At 46.8% G+C, this 21770-nt stretch overlaps 1 protein-coding gene across 1 annotated transcript in view; it reads left to right on the top strand.

Moving 5' to 3' along the window:
* PLPP3 (phospholipid phosphatase 3) overlaps positions 1–21770 on the top strand; it is an 81768-nt gene that overhangs the window by 58007 nt on the left and 1991 nt on the right. The window contains exons 4-5 of the mRNA XM_020976899.2: positions 886–943; positions 12471–12647. Coding sequence (XP_020832558.1) covers positions 886–943; positions 12471–12647 — 235 coding nt within the window. The remainder of the gene's footprint in view (positions 1–885; positions 944–12470; positions 12648–21770) is intronic.

Here is a 21770-nt window from a genome sequence, read left to right as displayed (position 1 = left end):
ACCTGGGGTAGAATCCTGCTTCAGATGCTTACTAACTTTGGGACCATGAGCAAGTCGCTTAATTTCTGAGCCTCAGTTTCACTATCTGTGAAATGGAACTAATGTTATTCGTACCACCCACCTCATTGGGTTGTTGTTCACTTTGTAAACCTTGAAGTAAGCTTCTTGAAGACAGAGACTCCCCCCTGCGCCTGGCCAGCACTTAGCATGGTGATTTAAGTGATTTATGAGGTCAGATAACTAGTAAGTGTCACAAAGGCAGAATTCAAACTCATGTCTCTTTGGCTCCAAGTCTAAGACTCTGTCATAACACATCATGATCAGTTGAGGGAACTAAGGATATGTAGCCTAGAGAAAGGAAGACTGTAGGTAGTGGGGAGGAGAGGGACATGATAGTTGTTTTCAACTGTCTAAGCTGTCACAGGAGAGATTGGACTTGTTCTGCCTGGACCTAAAGTACAGATTAGTGAGTGGGTGGAAGCTATGGAAAGCAGACATGCTTGATAATTATTATTATTATGGTGATTATTATTAAATTAAGTTACTAAAATATTATTCTAATAAGTGGGTGGGGTGGGTCTCCTCAGAGTTGGTGGTTTCCCTCACTTTGGTGGTCTTCGCACAACATCTAGGCAGCCACTTTGGGGAGTGGGTTGCATGAGTTAAGGCCACTCGAAACTCTGGAGATTTTGTGAAATACATTGGTGTGAGTTTCTCTTTAGCATGATGCCAGCTGCATACTAATGTAAGGAGGCACTGGGTGATTGAATGCAAGAATTGACATGGTGCCATGGAATTCGGGAAGCCCTACTCTTACCTGCCCTCTCTCAGGTGGCTGAGTTTTTATTCAGCTGCATTTCCTTCACCCTTTTCTCTCTTTTGCAGGAAATCCTTCTTCTCTGGCCACGCCTCCTTCTCCATGTACACTATGCTCTACTTGGCGGTAAGTACTCAAGGCTGACGGTAACTTACCCTATTTTGGTGCTGTTAGCCACAGGGAGGGTTCGGGGTTTCATCCACAATGACCATTCAGACAACATATTGGATGATGGGTCGGAAACCCCAGGATCCTGGTACAGGTGTGCTGCTCTCTTGCTGTGTGACTTTGGGTGAATCAACCTCGCTTTCCTCTCTAAAATGAGGGATTGGATTAGATTGCTGAAGGTCCCTTCCAGTTGGAATTCTGAACTCAGCAGCCACACCACCTTGAAGTCAACAAACATGGATCAGTTGTCTGCTGAGGGCAAGGCATTCTGCTGGCTTGTTTTGGCCCTTTATTAAAGGTAGAGTATGTGCGTGTTGGTCAGGGGAATAGAGTCTCAGGAGGTTACTGATTTGATGTGTTAGGACTCCTAAGTTCTGTCCTGGCCCTGCCATTTTCTTGGACCTTGGATAAGCCATGATCCATATCTAGACTTCAGCTTCCATGTGTAAAATGAAGAAAGAAACTTTGGGGAAACAAAGTCTTATTCATCTGTAAAGGATTGTCAGCGTTCAGATGGTTGCAGGTGACAGCCTTAGTTCTGATCTCCATCTGTTAGTTGGCTAGGTGGCGATAATCAGGCTTGCTTCCTGAGACTGATGCCAAACCCAAACTGTGTGGGCCTTTCTGTTTGTCTTTGTCACGGACTTTCGGCTCTGCCCTCCCTTTCATCTCCCACTGATTTAGGCAGGTGTGCATAGGAACTTCCTGCCTTTGGCCCTGGGATAGACCTCACTGAGAGGGGCCTGAGGAGGTCAGACAGAGAGGTGGGAGGGGGAACTGTTGGGAAAATGGACGTTTGTTTTGGATTTGTTTTAAAAAAAACATTGTTAGGGATTTGAAAAAGAGAGCAGAGAGGTTTTTCCCCAATCCTTTCAGAGGTGGGAGGCCCCTGAGTTTCCTGCTATCTTGGATGTGAAGCTGAAAGGTGGGCCCCAACTTGATAAAACATGAAACATAGATTTTATTTATTTTTGAGCCATACTCCTTTCTTTCTGTCCTTTCTTTTTCTTTCTTTTCTTTTCTTTTCTCTTTCTCACTTATTTTTCTTTCTCATTCTTTTTTCTCCCTCTCCCTCTTTTTCCTCCTTCCTCTTTTGATCCTTTCTTTCCCTCCCCCTCTCCCCTCTCCCTCTCCCTCTCTCTCTCTCTCTCTCTCTCTCTCTCTCTCTCTCTCTCTCTCTCTCAATCTCTCCCTCTCTCTCTCCCGTCCAGAAACCTAGCTCTACCAAGTGTTCCCTTCACCATCTTCTGTTTCCCTGGGCGACAGAAGTTATTTTTTCTAATTTAATTACCTTCTGGAGAGAGGGAGAAAATGCTGCTCAGGTGTCCCAGGCCTCCTTGCCATTCTTTTCCGGGTGTATTCAGGACACGCCAGCTTTCATTAAAAGGAAAATGCCTTGACTGACTTTCCCCCAATATTTCCCCTCTTTTACTTTGAGGAGCAAGTGAAGGACACCTCTTGGGGGGTGTTCCAGAAGTTCCCATAGGGGAAAGACCCTTTTTCAAATTTATTGCACTGACTGCCATGTTTTTCCTTTGGCCTTACATGATTCCAGCAAGAGCTCTTCATGGGGTGGGGATGGGGCAGGTTTCTGAATGAATGATTTCATTAAGGCCGTTGAGGCCCCTCCCTCTCCCACACATTGCTCCTGTTTGTCTGAGGGGGGATGAGAATAGTTCCCATTTACCCAGAAACGTTTTACGTATTACTTCATTTGATCCTTACCACAACCCTGTGAGGTAGGAACCATTAGTATTCCTATTTTATAAATGAGGAAACTGAGGCTGGGACTTGCCTAGGGTCATATAACTCATATGTGTCCAAGGTGGGATTGGAAACCTAGTTCTGATTTCACATCCATCTGGTAAGTCATCTCATCCAGGCCCCTCATTTTACAAGGAAACCTTTTAAGACAGGGAAAGGAGAGGTCTGGTGGGACATTCATGGCATCAGCCATGACTTCAAGGCCTGCCTCTGGCCTTTTACTGGGCACAACCCCCTTTTGAGGCCTTCAGTATTAGGCCATAATTTGCAAAAAGGGTTGTTTTTGAGGGGGGGGGAACAGCTGTACGCCAAACATCCAGTTATCTGGGCATTGAAGAAGAATGAGGTTAGGCTTTGGAGGAGGTTAATGTTAATTAAAAACAACAATCTACCCACAAACTTACGTGTGTCCTGGCTAACCTTTGTGCTGCCCACAACCAGAATCGTTCCCGCTGGATCTGTGGTGTGCTCCTTCCCTGGGAGAAGGCTGGCTCATTCGATGGATAAGGTTTTGACTTGGCTTTTTGGTCCCCTATGCCAGTAGTGGGAGAGGTACACAACTGAAATCCATTCCTTCCCACCAGCAAGCCCTTGAGCACCTACTATGTGTAGAGTGTAACCAAAGAGAAACAGCCCAATATGGTGGAAGGCAGATGTTTAGGCTAGGAGTTAGAAGACCGTGGTTCAAGGCCAAGGTTCCCTGTGGACTTACCTGGGTGATCTTGGGTAAGTCAATCCAACAAGCATTCATTAGGTACCTATTGAATGTATTGTGCTAAGGATATGAGACAAAAATAAGACAGTCTCTCCCTTCTAGGAATTTACTTGGTACTTGAAGGATGCAAAATATACAGATTAGTCAGGCCAACACAGAGGCAAAATAAATTCTTTTATTTTTATTCTTGTTTGTATTACTCAGTTCCTATGTGAACTTGGGCAACTTGATTTTCCCTTGTCTCAGTTTCCCTACCTGCAAAATTAGGGGCTGGGCCTATATGGCCTCTGTATGGTCCTTTCCAGCTCTGAACCTAGGACCCTGGGATTCTGGGGTACTCCAGTTTCTGGTGGAGTAGGTGGCTGGGAAAGACACTAAAAAGTGGAGGATCTTGGAGGGCCTCCTGTAGAAGCTGGCATCGGAGCCAAACCTTGAAAGGGTGCAGAAATTCTGCAAGATGGAGGGGAGGCTGGTTCTGCCTAAGCATGAGCCTCATGAAGGGGTAAATCACTTCTAAGAGCCTTCATTTCAGCTGTGAAAAGAGTAGAAGGGTTGAGATCTCTAGTTCCTTCCAGTTTGAGGCCCAGAGAAGGCACGCGTTTTGCCCAAAGTCACACAGTCCATCCCCTAGAACCATGTATTCTGCCCAGCCCTGCCTCCTGCTACTAGGCCTTGTCTTTTTATCTCCCGTCATTCACTTAAAAGAACATCAGACATCGGGGCCCCCCTCGGCGCACTCCTTCCTCTGCCTCCCTTGTTTCCAGATGTTTTCTGGCAGTTGGGCTGTGGATGTAGCAGAGGCTCTGACAGAGGCCTCTGGAACAGGGAAGCGGCCACGTTCTGAGAACCTGGGGCTTGTGTGTGTTAGTCATGGTGGATTTGCCCCACATGGGTGGAATAGCATACAGCGTGCATCTGGTGTCTTCCCTTGGGTCTGAATGAGCCCTCTACTCTCCAAATTAGAAAAAAAAAATCAGTCTCACTCCCAGAGAAAGAAACAAAGGGGGATGATTTCCACAATCTGCTTTGCCCCAGAGGGCAGAATGGGTAACAATTGGTATAAATGGCAGGCAGGCACATTTAGGCTCAATGTTGGCAAAAACTTCCTGCTAATTCCAGTGTGAAATGGGCTGCCCCAGGACCTAGCGAGGTCCAGCATTGGGGGTTTGCAAACCACGGCCAGGTGGCCCTTGTTCGGCCTGTGGTCCAGGTCAGTCACACCCCCAAGGTCCTCCCTAACTCTGGGATTCTGGTTTTATTCTCCCTCCTTCTGCCATTCCCATAATGCACTAGTTCTCTTGAGTTAATTCCTTTAGCTCTAGTTCAGGCAGGGAAGGATCTGGTGGCTTTATGTTCTGAGGCTTCCTCTTGGAAAAGAGTACTGAATATGGAGCCTGGGAGCCCTGGGTTCGAATCTGCCTCAGACATGAATTAGCAGTGTCACCTCGGGCAAGTCATTTGACTTCTGAGGCTCAGTTTTGTCATCTTTAAAATAGGAAGGCAAGGTTTGAGCTCAGTGGGCTGCAAAATCCCTTCCAACTCTAAATCTATAATCCTGTGATGCTACCTATGATCCCTTTACTTTTTAAAATTTTTTTTTAAGGCAGTTGGGGTTAAGTGACTTGCTCAGGGTCACACAGCTAGTAAGTGTATGAACCCAGGTCGTCCTGACTTCAGGGCCGGTGCTCTATCCACTGCGCCACCTAGCTGCCCCCCGATTCCTTTATTTTTATGAATGGTCTATGTATGTCCATTGACTGGAACTGTCAGGTAGCATCTTTATATCAGAAACAGGCATTGTAGTAATTTTCTAGCTTTATTTTTAACTCACTGTGTCACTTTGACCAGCTTATGAGCCCTCTGGGGCCCTTAGATTTTTCATGTATAAAATGAAGGCACTGATTGCTGGCCTCTCAAGGTTCTTCCAGATCCATGGTGTTCCATCTTTGGTTGTTAGGATTTCCCAAGGACAGAGGTGCTCAGATCTCTAGTTCTGAGAGGTGTAGTCAGCAAATGATGAATGTTTATTAAATGTTTGAGATGAATGAGCCAATCAATTAATTTACATTGATCCAATATCAGTCTTTGCCCTTTGGGCTAGGTAAAGCTGACAGAGTTGGCTTAGCCCCAGGTCACTTTCAAAACTCAGTGGTTCACCAGATCAAGGATTGTAGAGTGGAGGATGGGAAGGACTAACTAAGAGTGATTGAGTCCATTCAGCCCACTGGGAATGGTGTCCCACTGCCCTTTCACTGCCAGCCTGGATTGTCTAGGGAGTGCTTCAGACGAGATGTTCTGTGGGCGTTCAGAGGATGGAGAGGTGTCTGTAGGCCAGGGTGGTCTGGAGGAAATAGAGTGGTAGATGGGCTCAATGACAAAGGGTCCATTCTGAACTGTTTATGGAACTCTCTGTCCCCAGAGTGATGGAAACAGGGTGGGGAGGGGAAACCTGCCCAGTTTCTGTCCATCTGCAAACCATTTAATGGAATACAAAAGCTTTAGCTGTGAAACAGTCAGGAGTCCAAGGGTAAACTATTTCCATTCTGGCTACTGTGTCCAGGACTGGGGCCAGGCAAGGGAGGCCACAACTGGAAAAGCGGATGGGCCATCACCATAACAATGCTGGATTTGGAGGCAGAGGACCTGAATTCAGACCCCCAGCTCTGCTTCTTGTCACCTTGGAAAGACTGTGTACTTCAGCTTCCTTATCTTAGAACAGTCATTGTGAGAATGAAATGAGATGGGTGTGTGTGTATGTGTGTGTGTGTGTTAGTTACAAACCCTAGAGTTCTATAGAAATGTGGGCTATCAGTATTATTATTATTTCAAAAATGAGATGATTGGACTTAATTGTCTAACTTTAAATCACTCATCTTACAATTGCCCTAAACTATTTATTAAATTATGTGTATCAGGTTTTGTTGCAGAAGGCAGTGCCATCTTTTGTGGAAGACTTTCACTTCATAATCTCAAAGCTAGGAACAAATCCCACACTATCTAATCCTGCCTATACCTAAACAGAAATTCTCCCTACAGCTTTGTGGACAGATGGTCAGTCAGCGTTTGGTGAGGGACTTCCAGAGACTGGTAACTCAAACTGCCTCCTGAATCAGCATAGTACACTGGGCAGCCGTAATGGTTAAAAAGGTTTCTCTTAGACTGGGTCTGAGTCTCTTTGTGACTTCCCTCCGTCCCTCCCAATTCTGCCTTCTGCACCAAGCAGAGCCAGACTTATCCCTTCCAACTCAGATTCTAGTGACTCTTCCCTGCCCTCCCCACAGAAGAATGCAGATACCTCCCTGATCTTTGCGTCAATCCAACTTAGCTTTTAGGTTCCTTTCCAAAATAGTGGAACTGGAAGAAACCATATGGAACATCCACTCCAAGCCCCTCATTTTATAGATGAGGAAATTGAGGCTCAGAGATGGAGAAATGACTTGCTGTGGTTCGTCCAGTGATAAGTGTGTAAGCTGGAAACCACCCCACCCCAAAGTCTAAAATCAGATATTCCACACTAATCGATACTGGTCTGGCCCGTGAATGGCTGCGGCACTTCCAGCTGGGTTAAGATAGGGAGACCCAGCCTGGATGAGGAATGGATGGATGGATGGATTCTCTACATTGTCCGTTTATTTCTCTGGGCCTTATTTTCCTCTGTAAATTATGTGGGTTGAAAGAGTTCATCTTCAAGGGTCTTTTTATTGTTGTTTTTTGTGGGTTTTTTTGGTTGGGCAGTGGGGGTTAAGCAACTTGCCCAGCGTCACACAGCTAGTAAGTGTTAGTGTGTCTGAGGTCAAATTTGAACTCAGGTCCTCCTGAATCCAGGGTCGGTGCTCCATCCACTGTGCCACCTAGCTGTCCCTTCAAGGGTCTTTTTAGCTCTGACATTCTATATTCCAGGATTTTTTCTGGTCCTAACAATATTCTGTGTTCTGAGATCCCTTTCATCTCTGCATTCTCTGTTTTAGGGTCTTTTCTAGTGCTGATCTTTTGTGCTCTAAGATCCTGACTTCTGTGTTCTGACATCCTGTGTTTTAAGGCCCTTCTGAGCTCTAATTTATGACAGTGACTACAGGTCAAGTCAATGAGAAAGAAAGAGTTAGGAAATCTAACAATCATAGCTTTCTTTATTTTCCTTCTGTGGTTGACCAGTAACAAAAGTCATATTTTTTAAGGCTTATTTCCCCAAAAGTATATATACCCCTGGATGGAAGGTAAGGGCCCTGTTCTCTGCCTGCAACCTATGGCCTTAGCTATGGTCTTGTCACTAACTTGATCACCTTGGAGAAGGAGGCAGTATGGTGTGGTATGGTGGACCTGGGTTCAAATCCTGGTTCTGCTGCCTTCTAGCTTTGTGACTTTGGGCAAGTCATTGCATCTGCCTAGGGATCAGTTTCTTCATCTGTAAGATAAGGTTCTGGTTTAGAGGAGCTCTAGAGGTTCTCTGACCCTCTGTATCTTTATCTGGAAAAGGGAATTAATCATCTCTGGCAGGCCTAGTTTAAATTCAAGTCCTATCCTTAATATGTATTAGATGTGTGCCCCTGGACAAGTCTCTCCACTTTTGCTGCCTCTGGCTGCTTTGGCAGAAGACGTGTCCTTACCCAGAACTCCCTGTGGTCAGAACCATACCTTGTAAAAGAAAAAAAAAATCCCTGTTCTCCCCCTTCTCCTTCTCCCTCCCTCTGTCTCTGTCTCTTTCTCACAGGGATGTTGAGGCTGCAATGAGATTATTGATGGAAAGCTGCTATATCATCTATGCTAGTAGCAAAATGCCTGCCTAGACATTCAATGTGAATTTCCCCCCAGGCCTCCTTCATTCATTTTTTTTCCCCTCTTCTCCCTTTTTTGCTGTTATTATGCATCATTCTCTTGTAATTTACTTTCGTCTTTGTCTAGTGCTGGCCTCAGGAATTTGAATTCAGAAACCCTTAAGAAAGAGAGTAGTGGGCCTGTTTTTCTGTCTTACAAGCCTTTCCATGCCTCAGCCTGACTTTCATTTTGTAAGTGTGTGTGTGTGTGTGTGTGTGTGTGTGTGTGTGTGTGTGTGTGTGAGAGAGAGAGAGAGAGAGACAGAGAGAGACAGAGAGAGCCTTCTTTGTTGTAGGGGATGGGGGTCAGAAAGAAAGTGCCCTCCCAAGAGCTGCTAATAGCTGAATCAGGGAAGCCAGATAAGGCTCAGTGACTTCTCAGAGGGGAAGTCCGACCCCAAGGGAAGGGAAATGAGTATGGGACAAAGGTTTCCCAGGAGTGGCTTGGGAGTGGAGTAGGTCAGGGGGTGAAGAGATGAGCCCAGTGCCTCCAAATGGGAATTCTGACCAGAACCCATGAGCTCGAAGAGTTCCCAAAGCTCATCTAGACCAGCCCACCTGAGCAGCAATGCCCATCAAGTATTCTTAATGAGCGGTCATCCAGACTGATGGAATGCCTCTATTGAAAGGAGGCTCACAGTCTGCTGTAGCAGCTCATTTTGCTTTGGGACAACTTTCGTCCCCAGGGTCTTACTGTTGCTTTCCCTGATCCAAAAATCTGCCTCAGAAGCTTGCTAGCTGTGTGACCTCAGGAAAGCCTCTTAATCTTTCACAGCCTCAGTTTCCTCTTTTGTAAAATAAGGATAATGATAGCACCTGCCACACAGTGTTGAGTTAGCATCTGTAAAGCGTTGGTGAATCCTAAAACCTGCCCGCTGCTCTTAGCTACCTTGTCATACCCTCTACCTGTTCCTCTTAGTTCTGGTCTTGGGCCAAGCCCTTTGCCCCAAACCACCCACCTGTTACCGTGTAACCCCCCCTAAGTCTTCACTTCAGGGGCAATCCATACAAGATCTTAGAGTTTAGAGTAAAAGAGACCTTGGGTCTTAGGAGTAAAGTGACTTTCCCAGGGTCACCCGGGCAACATAGAGCAGAGTCTGGGCTCAAACCAGCTTCAGCTCTTTTTCCATGTCCCCATGTTGCCTCTTCCCAGTTCTTTAAATTGCTTCTGATTCCCATCCCCCTCCCCATCTTTGCAAGGGTAGGTGGGACTTCTTGACATCTGTTATCCTGGCGACCTGGTCAGGGAGCAGCGTGTCCCTCCTTACTTAGTCTTTGGCCCAGATCTCTGATAGTGCCTGTGGCCACTGACTTGGAACCGGATGGAGCCAGGAGGGGCCCCCGGGAACGGCCCAGATTGCAGCTGATGGAACGCCCCAGTAGGCTTATTCTTCCTTTGGTCCACTGAGGTGTCCCTTTCCCCTCTGAACCCTGCGAGCATGGTTGCTTGGCTTTGGGGCCAGTGATCTGTGCGAAAGCACATCTCAGGGCAGGCTGCACAGGCAGGCTTGAAGATTTAAAGTGGAGAGAGTCCCTAGAGAGCATCTGGTCCAGGGTCCCCATGTTATCTATGAGGAAACCAAGGCCCAGATAGGGGAAGCAACCAAGGTCACACAGCAGAATGGGGTTTAGAACTCAGAGCCTCTGATTCCAAGTCCAGACTTCTCACGATCTGACCAGTCGGTACACATTTTGTGCCAAGCTCTCTCACCTGAACAAACCACATGGTGACCTGACACCTCCCCCCAGCAATTATTTATTTAGATATTTTGTTTTTGATGTAATAAATTTAATGAATATATTTAAATGTTTTCTTTAAATTATTTTAACATTTAGTGTGTTTAGAGACAATTCAATGGGAGTTTTCCTTTTTACATCAAAACTGCTTATTCCACCTCATCTCCTTTGTGTCCCTGCCTTCTTTCCAACATAGTTTCAGTTTTTATCTTGTTCATTTTGTTGGTTTCTCTGTTGGAGCAGACACAATTTTTTTTGGTATGGTGGCAGTGGTGGGTGGGGGACCTTTGGCCTGACTTTGCTATGTGAACTTGGACAGGTCTTTTTTTTCCTGTTGAAGGAGTGGTTTGGACTAGAAGATTTCTAAGGTTCCTTCCAGCCCAATTATTATGTACTAACTACCGAGGGTCTAAGTTCTAGGCTCTCATCTCTAACATTCTGTGTCCTATGAACTAGTAGCCTATGTTCTAAGATCCCTTCAAGTGCAAACATTTTATGTTCTGTATTCTAAGGCAGTGTTCTGTGTTCTATATTCAGAGGGCTCTTTGAGGCCTTATGTCCCGTGTTCTCTGGGGTCCTTTCCAGCCTGGACATTCTGCGTTCTATATTCAGAGGACTGTTGGACCCCTGACGTCCCGTGTTCTCTGGGGCCCATTCCAGCCCTGACATTCTCTGCTCTCCAGCCCTGCCTCCCTTCCCAGAGGCTAGTCCTGTGCTCCCACTGCCTGCCCACCCTCTGCAGCACCAGGACCTCGTGACCCTGCCCCCTTCCTCCCCTCCCCAGGCTTCTCTGCCAGCTTCCTCCTCCTGCCTGCCACAGGAAGGTGGCCGTTTGTCTGGGGAAGGGCACCGTCTTGCTCTATCTTTAGCCTCGGCAGCCCTGGCTCCCTTCCGACTCCTCTCCTCGCCCCTTCTTTCCTCTCCCATCCTGTCCAGCTTCTCCACTTTGATTTGCGGGAGGAAGTTGTCACTTGTCCGGTTGTCTCTTCCCTTTTGCTTCCCAAGTTCCCACAGGAACCTGGGAAGTGGGTTGTGGCCCGAGGTTAGAACGGAAACTCCGTCCAGATAGCTTCCAGTGGACAATACCCAGATGACGTCACTTCTACTTTTCCTTCTTGCTTTAGACAAAGTTCTTTCCCACTTTCCTTCTTCAGGTGACCCCCCCCCAGCATACACACACACACACACACACACACACACACACACACACACACTCTCACACTCTCTCTCTCTCTCTCTCTCTTCTCTCTCTCTCTCCTCTCTCTCTCTCTCTCTCTCTCTTCCTCTCTGTCTCTCTCTCGGATTTGGCCCTCTCCTGGAAAGCACTTTGCTATCCCAGAATTGGCCTATCTCTTTATTTCTAATTACATCATTTCTTTTGAGATTTTTCAAACCCAGCTCCTCTGACCCATATGGCCTGCCTTCTGTGGCTGTAACTTTAGTAATGAATCAGAGCACAGGTGTTTTTTTTTTTTCAAATCAAGATTTTATTTTATCATTATCAAAATGTAACTTACAAAATGGGGCAGCTAGGTGACACAATGGTTAGAGTACCGGGCCTGGAGTCAGGAGGGCCTGAGTTCAAATCCGGCCTCAGACACTTATTAGCTGTGTGACCCTGGGCAAGTCACTTCACCCTGTTTGCGTCAGTTTCCTAACCTACAAAATGAGCTGGAGAAGGAAACAACAAACCACTCCAGTATCTTTGCCCCCCCAAAAAAAATCCCACATACGGTCACGAAGAGTCAGACACGACTGAAATGACTGAACAATGATTTATAAAACTCTAGCACTTTATGATCTTCCTCCAGGCAATCTCCTACGGTGGGTAGGGTAAGCATGGTTGTACCGTAAATGAAACTGAGGCCGAGAGGTGAGGCGGCCTGCACAGGTTGTACTCCAGGGGTTCTGTGATCTCATCGGCTCAGGAACTCCCCCTGCCATGATGAAGATGGTCACCTAGGCCATGCCTGCCCTCTCTGGTTCTCCCCAAAGTTTTGCTCAGACCCTTCAGAGTCAGGAGTTGAACCCAGGTCCCCGGACTCCCAAGGGGTGATCTCTCTAATGCACTGTAGCCATCTCTTTCTATAAGTACCTAGTTCTGTTCCTCTTCATAGTAATCCCTCGTAGGAACCAGATCTAGCACTGGAAAGGAGTTCCAAGCCCCTCTGAGTCAGCCCCTCGCTTTACAGGTGAGATCCAGGAAGTGAAATGGTTGCCCGAGTTGATGTGTCAAAGGTGGAGCCCCGAAGGGTGCTCAGCTAGTTCCTCCCTCACAAATCTCCACTTCGACATTCCCGAGTAGTGGCCGTCCAGTTCCTGCCTAAAGAAATCCAAAGGTGGAAGACCCGTCTTCTACCGGGCCACCCATTCCCTTTTGGGTCAGCCCTCCTTTTATCCTGATGGCTGACTTCTGGAGGCTGCTGTTCATGCTACCTTCTTCTCTCCTTTCCTCCAGCTATATCTGCAGGCCCGCTTCACCTGGAAAGGAGCCCGCCTACTCCGGCCCCTCCTGCAGTTCACGTTGATCATGATGGCCTTCTACACTGGCTTGTCTCGGGTATCAGACCACAAGCATCACCCCTCAGATGTCTTGGCGGGATTTGCACAGGGATCCCTGGTGGCCTGCTGTATAGTAAGTAGAAGCTCTTATTCTACAGTAGACACTTAATTAATACTTGTTCATTGAATGAATGAATACTGATTTTAGAATAATAGGAATATGGACTGGACCTACAGTTTCATTGATTTACAGAGTTCACAAGTGAAGAAACTCCTTTCATTGATGTGGATTGACATGTTCTTGTGGACCTAGAATTTCACTGATCTAGGGAACTCCAAAGTGAGGACCTTCCTTTACCAGTACAGATAATGGTAACAACCATGTTATATGCATGATCTCACTAGATCCGCTTTCCCATCCTATCCCAACCAGTCATTGAGAGCCCACCATTATCTGCCACCATGCATGTACTTTCTGTCTTTTCACCTTTACAATCCCACTTCTTGCATAGGGCTCAGTAGTAATCTAAGTTCTAGGAGAGCATGCCCACGGACAGCCCTTTGGCATCAACTCACTACCTTTGTGAATCCCCAGACCCAACCCCATTCTCCAGATAAGGGAGCTGAGGCCCAGATACTGCTCACAGGTGGGATCTGAACCAAGGTCTTTTCTGACTTGAGAAGCTGGCAGACTTCAGGGCACACTGGGTTGCGGGGATGAAACCTCCCCTCCAGTGTCTTCACTTGGACCTGTTTTGTTCCAAACCCAAAGGAAACAGCCCCAGAAGTCAGTTACCAAAAACAGCCCTCCCTGATCAGCCTGGATCTCCTGTCATTTCCTTCCCAGAAACGCCCCAGATGCCTGGCTTGGTGCCTTCAGGTGATGGCCATTGCTGGCTGCTCCTGGCACAAGCCTGACCCTGTGCCGTCCCTTGCTTAGTGGAAGGCTGACCTCCTTTGCTCTGGATCCCTTTAATTACATTCTCCCATGCCCCTACTTACACAATGGCAAAATGCAAACCTTCCTTGTCAGCGTCCCAGGCACTGGGGGGTAAGAGAGAGAGTGCTGGCCATTGAGTCTGAAAACCTGGGCTCCTTCTCTGCTCGGCGTTTAACCTCCTAACTCTGGGACCTTGAGGATGATAATTCCAGGAGTAATGCTGACTCCCAGGTATTGATGATTCACAAAACACCCCCCCAACACCCGTGCAAGGTGGGGAGTGGAAGTATTAATTATCCCCATTGGACAGATGGGGAAACTGAGGCCCTAGGTGCAGAGGTGTGGTTGCCTGGCTAATGACTGTTATAGTTAGGATCTAGCTGGGAGGGCCTTGATGGTCAGCTTGTCCAACCCTGTCGTTTGGCAGGGGAAGGAATAACTTGTCACATGGGTGGAAGATGAGAGTTGCCTGACTAAATTCCTGCCCAGTCACTTCCTCTCCCTAAGCCCCAGCTTCCTTGTCTTCCCAGTGGGGACATAATCCGTCCTCCCGCCTCTACCTCCCAGGCGCTCGTGAGGATCAAATTAGATCGCAGATTTGCTCGATATAAACGTGTGCTGTTGTTGCTACCCTGGAGTAAAACAAGAGCTTGGCCACATCGTCCAGTTGGTCAGAGGTTTATTTTCAAGAGAGGAAGTGAGGGCCTGGCCTTCCATCCTGTGCAGCTCTGGCCGGCTCCACAGGATGGGAGCCTGACCCAGGGTCATCCCGGCTCTCTGCACTTGACTTGGTGAGAAGGAAAAAATAATCCTGACCGTGGACTAGGGAGAGTGGAGTGGCACCACCAGGTAGTGGGGAGGGCACTGGGCTCCCAACGGGTGGGAGGCCCAAGGACTTGAACTTGGCTCTGCCATGGACAGGTTTGTGCCCTTGGGTAAGTTACAGCTCCTCTGAGCCTCTGGTTTGTCTATAAAAGGAGAGATTATCAGAGCAAGGCCCAGAAGAGACTGTAGAACAAAGGTCAGAGCCAGGAGGGACATAGAACTCACTAGAGAGGCCCTGAGGATGTAGAATGTCACAGCTGCAAAGCACTTTAGAACAGAGAGTGTTAGAGCTGTCAGAACTGATATATGCCGGCCCCCTTTGTTTTGTGGATGGAGGAATAGAGGCCTGGAGAGGGGGTGGGATTTGCAGACTCTAACAGAGCCAAGACTTGAGAGCACAGATTTAGAGCCGTAAGGGAGCTCTGGGTCGGTCAGTATCTGAGGCAGCATTTGAACTCAAGTCTTCCTAACTCCAAAGCAAGTGTCCCGCCCACAGTACCACACGGCAGGGAAAGAAAGACCTTGGAGTTCAGTCCTTTCGGGAGTTTGGCAGCATCAGTGTTGAAGGAACAAGACTTGACCTGTCATTGCCAGGGAAGGCAGCCTGGAAACGTACCTTCTGCTGGCGGGTCAGGGCCGTCCTGGGAACTCTTGGAAGCCTCCCCGGCATTGAGGCAGGTGGGACAGTGAATTGCTTCAGAGGCCGAGGAGCCTTGGGGAACATGGTAGAACAACGGCATCCTCTTTCCCCCTGGAGGTGGCCTGGGTCCTGTTCTGGTCTAGACGATGACCACATGTCAAAGTGGGTGGAGTCTGATTTCTCCATCTGCCTATTATTCATTTCTCTCTCTCTGTCTCCCTTTCTCTGCCTCTCTCCCCCTTTCTCCTTCCATCTTTCTCTCTCTCTTTCTCTTTTTCTTCCTCTCTCTCTGTCTCTGTCTGTCTCTCCCTCCTGCTCTCCCTTTCTCTCTGTCTTTTTCTCTCCAGCAGAGACAAGGGAAAGCCAGAGCAGAATTCACTCAGGTGCACATACAAACATACACCCATATGCGTTGACACTTTGCAGGGAATTTTACCCCACTCCCAGAGCAGCCCTAGGGTTCAGATGAAGGGATGGACCTTGCTCTGTTTCCTGTCTGGTGACATAAAGCTAGGTCGACCCTCCCTGAGCCCTTTAACGGATGGTAGACTGTCCGGACTCTCCAGGAGAGATTAGGGGGAGTGGGAGAACCTCACTGCCATGGGCTGACCCTCCATTGCGTAGGAGGCAGCTGCCCATGACACTCAGAAATACACGTCTCTTTCCTTGACTAGTGCTCATGGCTCTCCATCTCTAGAGCTTACTGTTTTGTGCATTAAGGTTCCTCTCCAAGATATTGGGAAAGGCATTGGAATCCATGATCTCTACCCAGGGAGAAGAGACAGGAAGGAGTACTACTGAAGAAAGAATTCCTTGGACACACGGACTGTCAGAGCTGGGAGGGGCTTTGGAGCAGGGAATGTCAGAGCTGGGAGGGAGCTTAGAACAGGTGAGGTCAGGGCTGGGAGGAGCCTTAGGACAGGGAATGTCAGGAGTAGGAGGGGCCAGTCTAGTCTCCCTTTATATTTGAGGAAACTGATTGACAGAGATATGATTCCTATCTTTAGCCACTTGCCCAGCCTGGATGTACCATGCCATGCTGCCTCCCCCATGCCTCCCAAGCTTCAGAAGATAGGGAGGCCAAGCCTATTGGCCAAATTCCAGCACTCAGGAGCATCTGAAAGAAGAGCCTTTATTGGTGTCAAAAAGTAGTGATAGTAATTGGGTCACTGCCCTTCAGCTGAGTGGAGGAAGCTGGCAAGCAGGCTTCCTGAGTTCTTTTACCATCCAGGGGCCAGCTGGGGAGCCAGATTCCCAGGCAATGGACATTTTCCAGACAAACATCCAGAAACCTATTTGTGGGAGGTTCTGGTCCTCAAGAAAACGGCTTTTTAAGTCATTAGAAAAACAATAGAGTATTGTAGTTGGGGTGGTGGGGAGTTGAGGCCAAATGTTGGTCTGTTGACAAGTTGAGATGCACTGTTTAGAAAGGCTTCCTGTTGATTCACATCAAACTCACTTCCATTCCATGCACATTTATAAAGCGCCACTTATGGGCCAGACCCTGGACTCAGCTGAATGATGCACCATCCAGAAAAGCTCAGGATTAGTCATGTCCTTCCTAAAAAGTGGCATCCAGGACCCAACACACTGAGTGTTCCAGCTGGAGACTGACCTGGTATAGTAGGAAGTAGGCCCATCACCTACCCTGGTTTGAGCCAGAAAGCAAATAACTTCTTTGACTGCTATGTCCAGTGGTTCATTGCTTGAGCCTGGCAATCCCCAGGCTCCCCCAATTCTCCTTCACACAAACTGTCCCCCAGGTACAGCTCCCTGCCGGGTGGGGTTTGGGCAGTTGGTTTTTTTTAAATCTATGTATAGAGGACTTTACATCAATCTCAGTGAAAGTCCATCTCATTCAACTTAGCCCGTCATTCTCACTGCAGAGAACTTTTATAAGTTAAGAATCTTGTCACCTCCTGCCTCACATCTTAGACAGGCATAAGAAACATAGCCCACAAGAGATTCCTCATCTGCTCAGAGCCCTGGCCCACTAATTCTGCTGCAACTCGGGCATCCTCTTTCAAAGCTCTTAGGATCCCTCTAACTCTCTTAAGAGGTGGACACCCTCAGACTTACATTTCCTTTGGGTGAGTCCCCTAATTTTTCTGGGCCTTAGTTTCATCTGTAAAATGAAGGATTTGACCTTCATCTTCAACCATCTCGAACAGAAATTTGGTGTTTCCTTCAATTATGAATGTTGGTAATAAGCCTGATTCTGAGAAGAGCGATGTAGGTTTCAGCAGCCTGCCAAAGAGGGGCCCATGACGCAAAGCTCAAAAATGCCTGAGCTAACATAGGTCCATGTTCTATGGTTTCTTTTACCACTGACATTCTAGGTCTCAAGGTTCTATGTTCTAAGATCTCCTTGTAACTTTAAAATTCTTTGTCTTCTGTTGTAACATTTCACGATCTAAGACAGGGATTCCTGAGCTTTTGGGTGTCCTGGACCCCTTGGCGCAATCAGTCTACTAACAGACTCCTTCTCAGAATCATGTTTTTAAACATATACAGTAAAATACCCAGGATTACAGATGAAACCAATCACATTGAAATGCAGTTATCCAAATAGTAAAAAGGACGTTACTGGAGCCAGCACAGAGGTCTTTTCCGCCTGAGCTTCCATGAAACCCTCAAGTTGCAAAGAGGCAAGTTAGGTTTGATATGAGGAGAGGATTGCTAACAGTGACGCCCAGTGGATTTAATGGGCCGTCTCTGCAAAGACGTTAAGTTCACCAGAACTCAGGCCAAGGCTGGATGACCACTTGCTGAAGATGCCATCTCTGCCCGCCTGCTTGTGCATGCTTAGACTCTGAGGTTCCTCTCAACTGTAATTCTCCTGGCCCTGATATTCAAAGATTCTGATTTTTCTCGAAAGATGACAGAGACTTTGCTTCTAAAACCTTCCCAAGCACAAATTATCTTGTATTTGCTTGGCGTGTATTTTATTTCCACGTATATGTGTGTATGTTGTTCTCCTCCAATAGAAAGTAAGCTCTTTGAGGGCAGGTTTGGTTTCATTTTTGTCTTTTTACCCCCAGGGTCTAGCACAGTGCCCCACAACATGGTAATAAATGCTTGTCGATTGATTGAGAAGAACGTAACCTCCTTGAGGGCAAAGACTGAGGTTTTTTTGTCTTTTTATCTCTGTGCTAGGTACCTAGTTGGTACTTAATAGAGGTTTATTGATTAATTGGTTATTGTCAGCTTCCTTTGAGAGCGAGATCTCAAGACCTCTTCCTATTCCTGTTTTTCCATTCTCCCCAATGATAGAGGCTGAGGCCCTGATGGTGGTTTGGGCACATCTGTACATGTCACAAGAGGGTAGATGAGACAGCAGAAGAGAGGGACTGTCCCATGTGTTTACCCAACTGTCTGTATTCACTGGCCTTGGCCACATGCCTTATGCCAGTGAAGCTGTCAGGACCCGTGACTGGGAGACATAGTAAACCTACATTGAGCTTTTTGCCCTGAAAGACCTCTGACGGGGCTTTTTTTTCTGTTTAGTCAGACAGTTGCAGGAAAGTGACTCAAATGACTTTCCATACACACAGACACACTGTGTACAAAAATCTTTCTTCTACCATGACTCAGGAGAAAGCCAGCCATGAGTCCTTTACTGGATTTCAGTAGAGAGGTCAGAGCATTAGACTAGGTTTGGAAGACCTGGGGTTCAAGTCTCTGTCTCAACACTGTGTGATCTTGGGAAAGTTATTTCCCTTCTCTGGGCCTCTCATTTTCTCGACTATACAGTAAGGAAGACCCTTGAGCTCCCTTCCAACTCTGAAATCCTGGGACTCTGACAGTAAGGTTCCTTGAGCATTTTAGTCAGTCGGTTAGCTCTTGCTAAGGGCTTGGAGACACAGAGAAAGACACCAACACGGCTCCCGCTGCCAGTGAAGGAGTTGACTTCCTAATAAGGGAGATGACATACAAACGACCATGTACATGCAAAATCTATACAGGATCCATGTGGTGAGGGCAGTGTTTGAAATCAGTAAAGCAGGATGAGCTTTGTCCAGCAAAGGCGTTTATCACGGGCTAAACGTGAGCAGGGCAGTTTGTCCTGTAATAAATACAGATGAGCCCCAGGCTCAAAAGACGTGGGCCTGTAACAGGAGTTGAGCTCCAGGCCTTGTAAGCTTTATTTTATCTCTGATGGAAAGGGCAGCGATTCCAAGAATAGTACAGCTTGAAACCCAATATCTTGGGTTGTGTTTCACTCTTTTTTTTTTTTTTTGGACAATGAACTGAAATTTGTTTTTGTGGGTTGTTTTTTTTGTTTGTTTTGTTTTGTTTTGTTTTTATTGTCATAGTTCATAGAATGTTGAAACTGGAAGGGACCTTAGTACAAATAATATCAGAGCAGAGAAGAGTCTTAGAATCTAGAACACACATAGTAGTCTTTGGTTCATTTTCCCATTTCCAGATCCAAGAGGATCTGCCAGATGGGATTTGTAAGGGTGGGATAGCCTAACAGAACAGTCAGAGCGCCTTCATTTTTGTGGGACATTCCCGACGCCTTCAAGTTTTCTTTATGGGTGGAGAGCGCCTTCTCCAGGAAGTGGCCCCAATCCAAGTGGTGAAGTTTTTATTTTCACTGCTCTGCTTGTGTGTCGTTTCCCCCACCCCCACCCCTAAACCCCTGCTCCCTATTCAAGCATAAGCCCTAGGCCTCTTTAACAGAGTGTTTAAGCCCTTCCAAGATTGTGTTTCATGAATCCTCAAAGTGTTTATGTAACCTCAAGCCAGCCTGAGAGAGAAAAGAGAGACAGAGACAGATGGAGAAATACAGTTTAAAGGGGGATTTAAATCTTTGTGTGTGTGTGTGTGTGTGTGTGTGTGTGTGTGTGTGTGTGTGTGTGTGTGTGTGTGTGTGTGTGAGAGAGAGAGAGAGAGAGAGAACGAATGACAAATGTGCAGGATGGACGTATTGTCTGGATACAGGGAGACTGGTTAGAAGCCTGTCACAATAACCAAGCAAGAGTTAAGCTGGGAGCTGTGCATTGTCATTTTAGTTTTGCTAAGGGTCACTACTTTCCCAAAGACTGGATATCAAAGTTGATTACTTCCAAATAATAATCTAAATGTGGTTTTGGGGAAGGAATTGTGGGGTGGTAGAAAGGGCATTGGACTAATAATGATAGCCAGAGATATATTGGAGGCAGTGAGCAAGAACTGATTGTTCAGTTTTCAGCACGAGCATTTATTATTTTTATATTTATTATATGTTATATTCTTATGCCTCTGAAGTTGGCAAATGCTACCAGTCAGGGTTTGATTTATTGTTTTGCTGGTTTCCTAGACTTAAGTGATGGAGAAAATATAAATAACAAAATTAAACTTAAAAGTGTATGCACACATTTTGGGGAGGGGCAATGGGGGAGCTGGTTAGACATTTACTAGCACATCCATAATAGCCCTTAAGGGTTCATGAAGCACTTTATATCCATTATTTTATTTGATCCTAATAGCAGCCCTCTAAGATGAAGAAATTGACCCAAGAGTGGTAAAGTGACTTTCCCATGGTCACATTATCTAGTAAATGACTTTTTCTGTGAGGAAGCTGAGGCAGAGAGAAATTAAATGACTTGTCCATGGTCACATGGCTGGTAAATGAAGGAAGTGGGATTTGAACCCCAGGTTTTTCTGACTCTTAAGACCAGAACTCCATCCACTGTGCTGTCCTGCCTCTTAAGAGAATTGGGTTCAGGTTCTGTCTGTGCTCTTTCCTTGCATTGTTACCTTGAACAAGGCAATGTGGCATCACATCATGGCTCTGGACCCTTGATTTCTTCATCTGTAAAAGGGCACCAAAGACTTGGGTCCTGGGTTTGAATGCCACCTTGGGTACTTCTGTGGCTCCTACCTGTGGATCTCTCCCATATCTCTTTATCTCCCTGCTCCTCAGTGCCATCGGCTGGGAAATGGAGGTGCAGACTGCATCGTCCCCTAGCGTCAGTCACTTCTCCCTCGAGGTCCATGATCTCATAATCCCATATCCTGAGCATGTCGTAAAGATCTTATCCGTTGATGACACCATGGAACAGTTGTATGATTCTGGGCAAGTCCCTTCCCTTCTGGGCCTCAGCTGTAAGGTAGAGATAAGAGAGCAAGGATGCTGTGAGGTTTAAAGTGAGATTAACGGTCCCCAGAGCCCTTAGGAAATGGTAAAGTCCTGCGACCCTGACCGTGATCTCTTTGGGTAGCGGAAGCCCTTTGATGCTTTCGGAGCTGGATGAATCCTAGGATCAGACTGGCTCCCTTGGTTTTTATGGGGGCCATTGTGGTCCTGGAGGAGGAAGACTGGCCTTGAGAATTAGGAAACCAAGATAGGAGTTCAATTTTGGTCACACTTACTAGAAAATCACTCTACCCAACCTGCTGACCTGTGGGTAATGGACTGATGGCAGAAAGAGACCAGTTAGGAACTATGACAGTAGTCAGGTGAGAGGCTGGCCACTGATTTCCTTTTCAGACAGGCCTCAAGGGGAGAGGTGGCTTTTTGGAAAATGTGGATGTGGAAGAGAAATGATGAGTTTTGTTCTACTTTACCAGAAAGGACAGAACTAGCATCATTTGAGTGGGTAAATAGGTTCATTTCTGCCCAGCATGAGGAAAATCTTCTGAAAGATAACAGCTTTCCCAAAGTGGAATAGCCTTCCTCGTAAGGTAGTGAGTTCCCCATAACTAAAAGTATTCAAGAAGCAGAATCAACAAGCGTTTTATGAAATGCCTAGTGAGTATTGGATACTGTGGGGCATTAACAATACACATACAAATGTTGCCTAGGGGATTGATTCCTAGTCAGAATACAAGTTGAAACAGTTGACTTCAGAGTTGCATTGATT

The sequence above is a fragment of the Phascolarctos cinereus genome, unplaced genomic scaffold (assembly GCF_003287225.1).
Source record: "Phascolarctos cinereus isolate Bilbo 61053 unplaced genomic scaffold, phaCin_HiC Scaffold_5;HRSCAF=322, whole genome shotgun sequence".
Taxonomy (NCBI): Eukaryota; Metazoa; Chordata; class Mammalia; order Diprotodontia; family Phascolarctidae; genus Phascolarctos; species Phascolarctos cinereus.
Note: the sequence above shows the minus strand (reverse complement) of the source record. Positions and strands in the feature narration are given on the sequence as shown.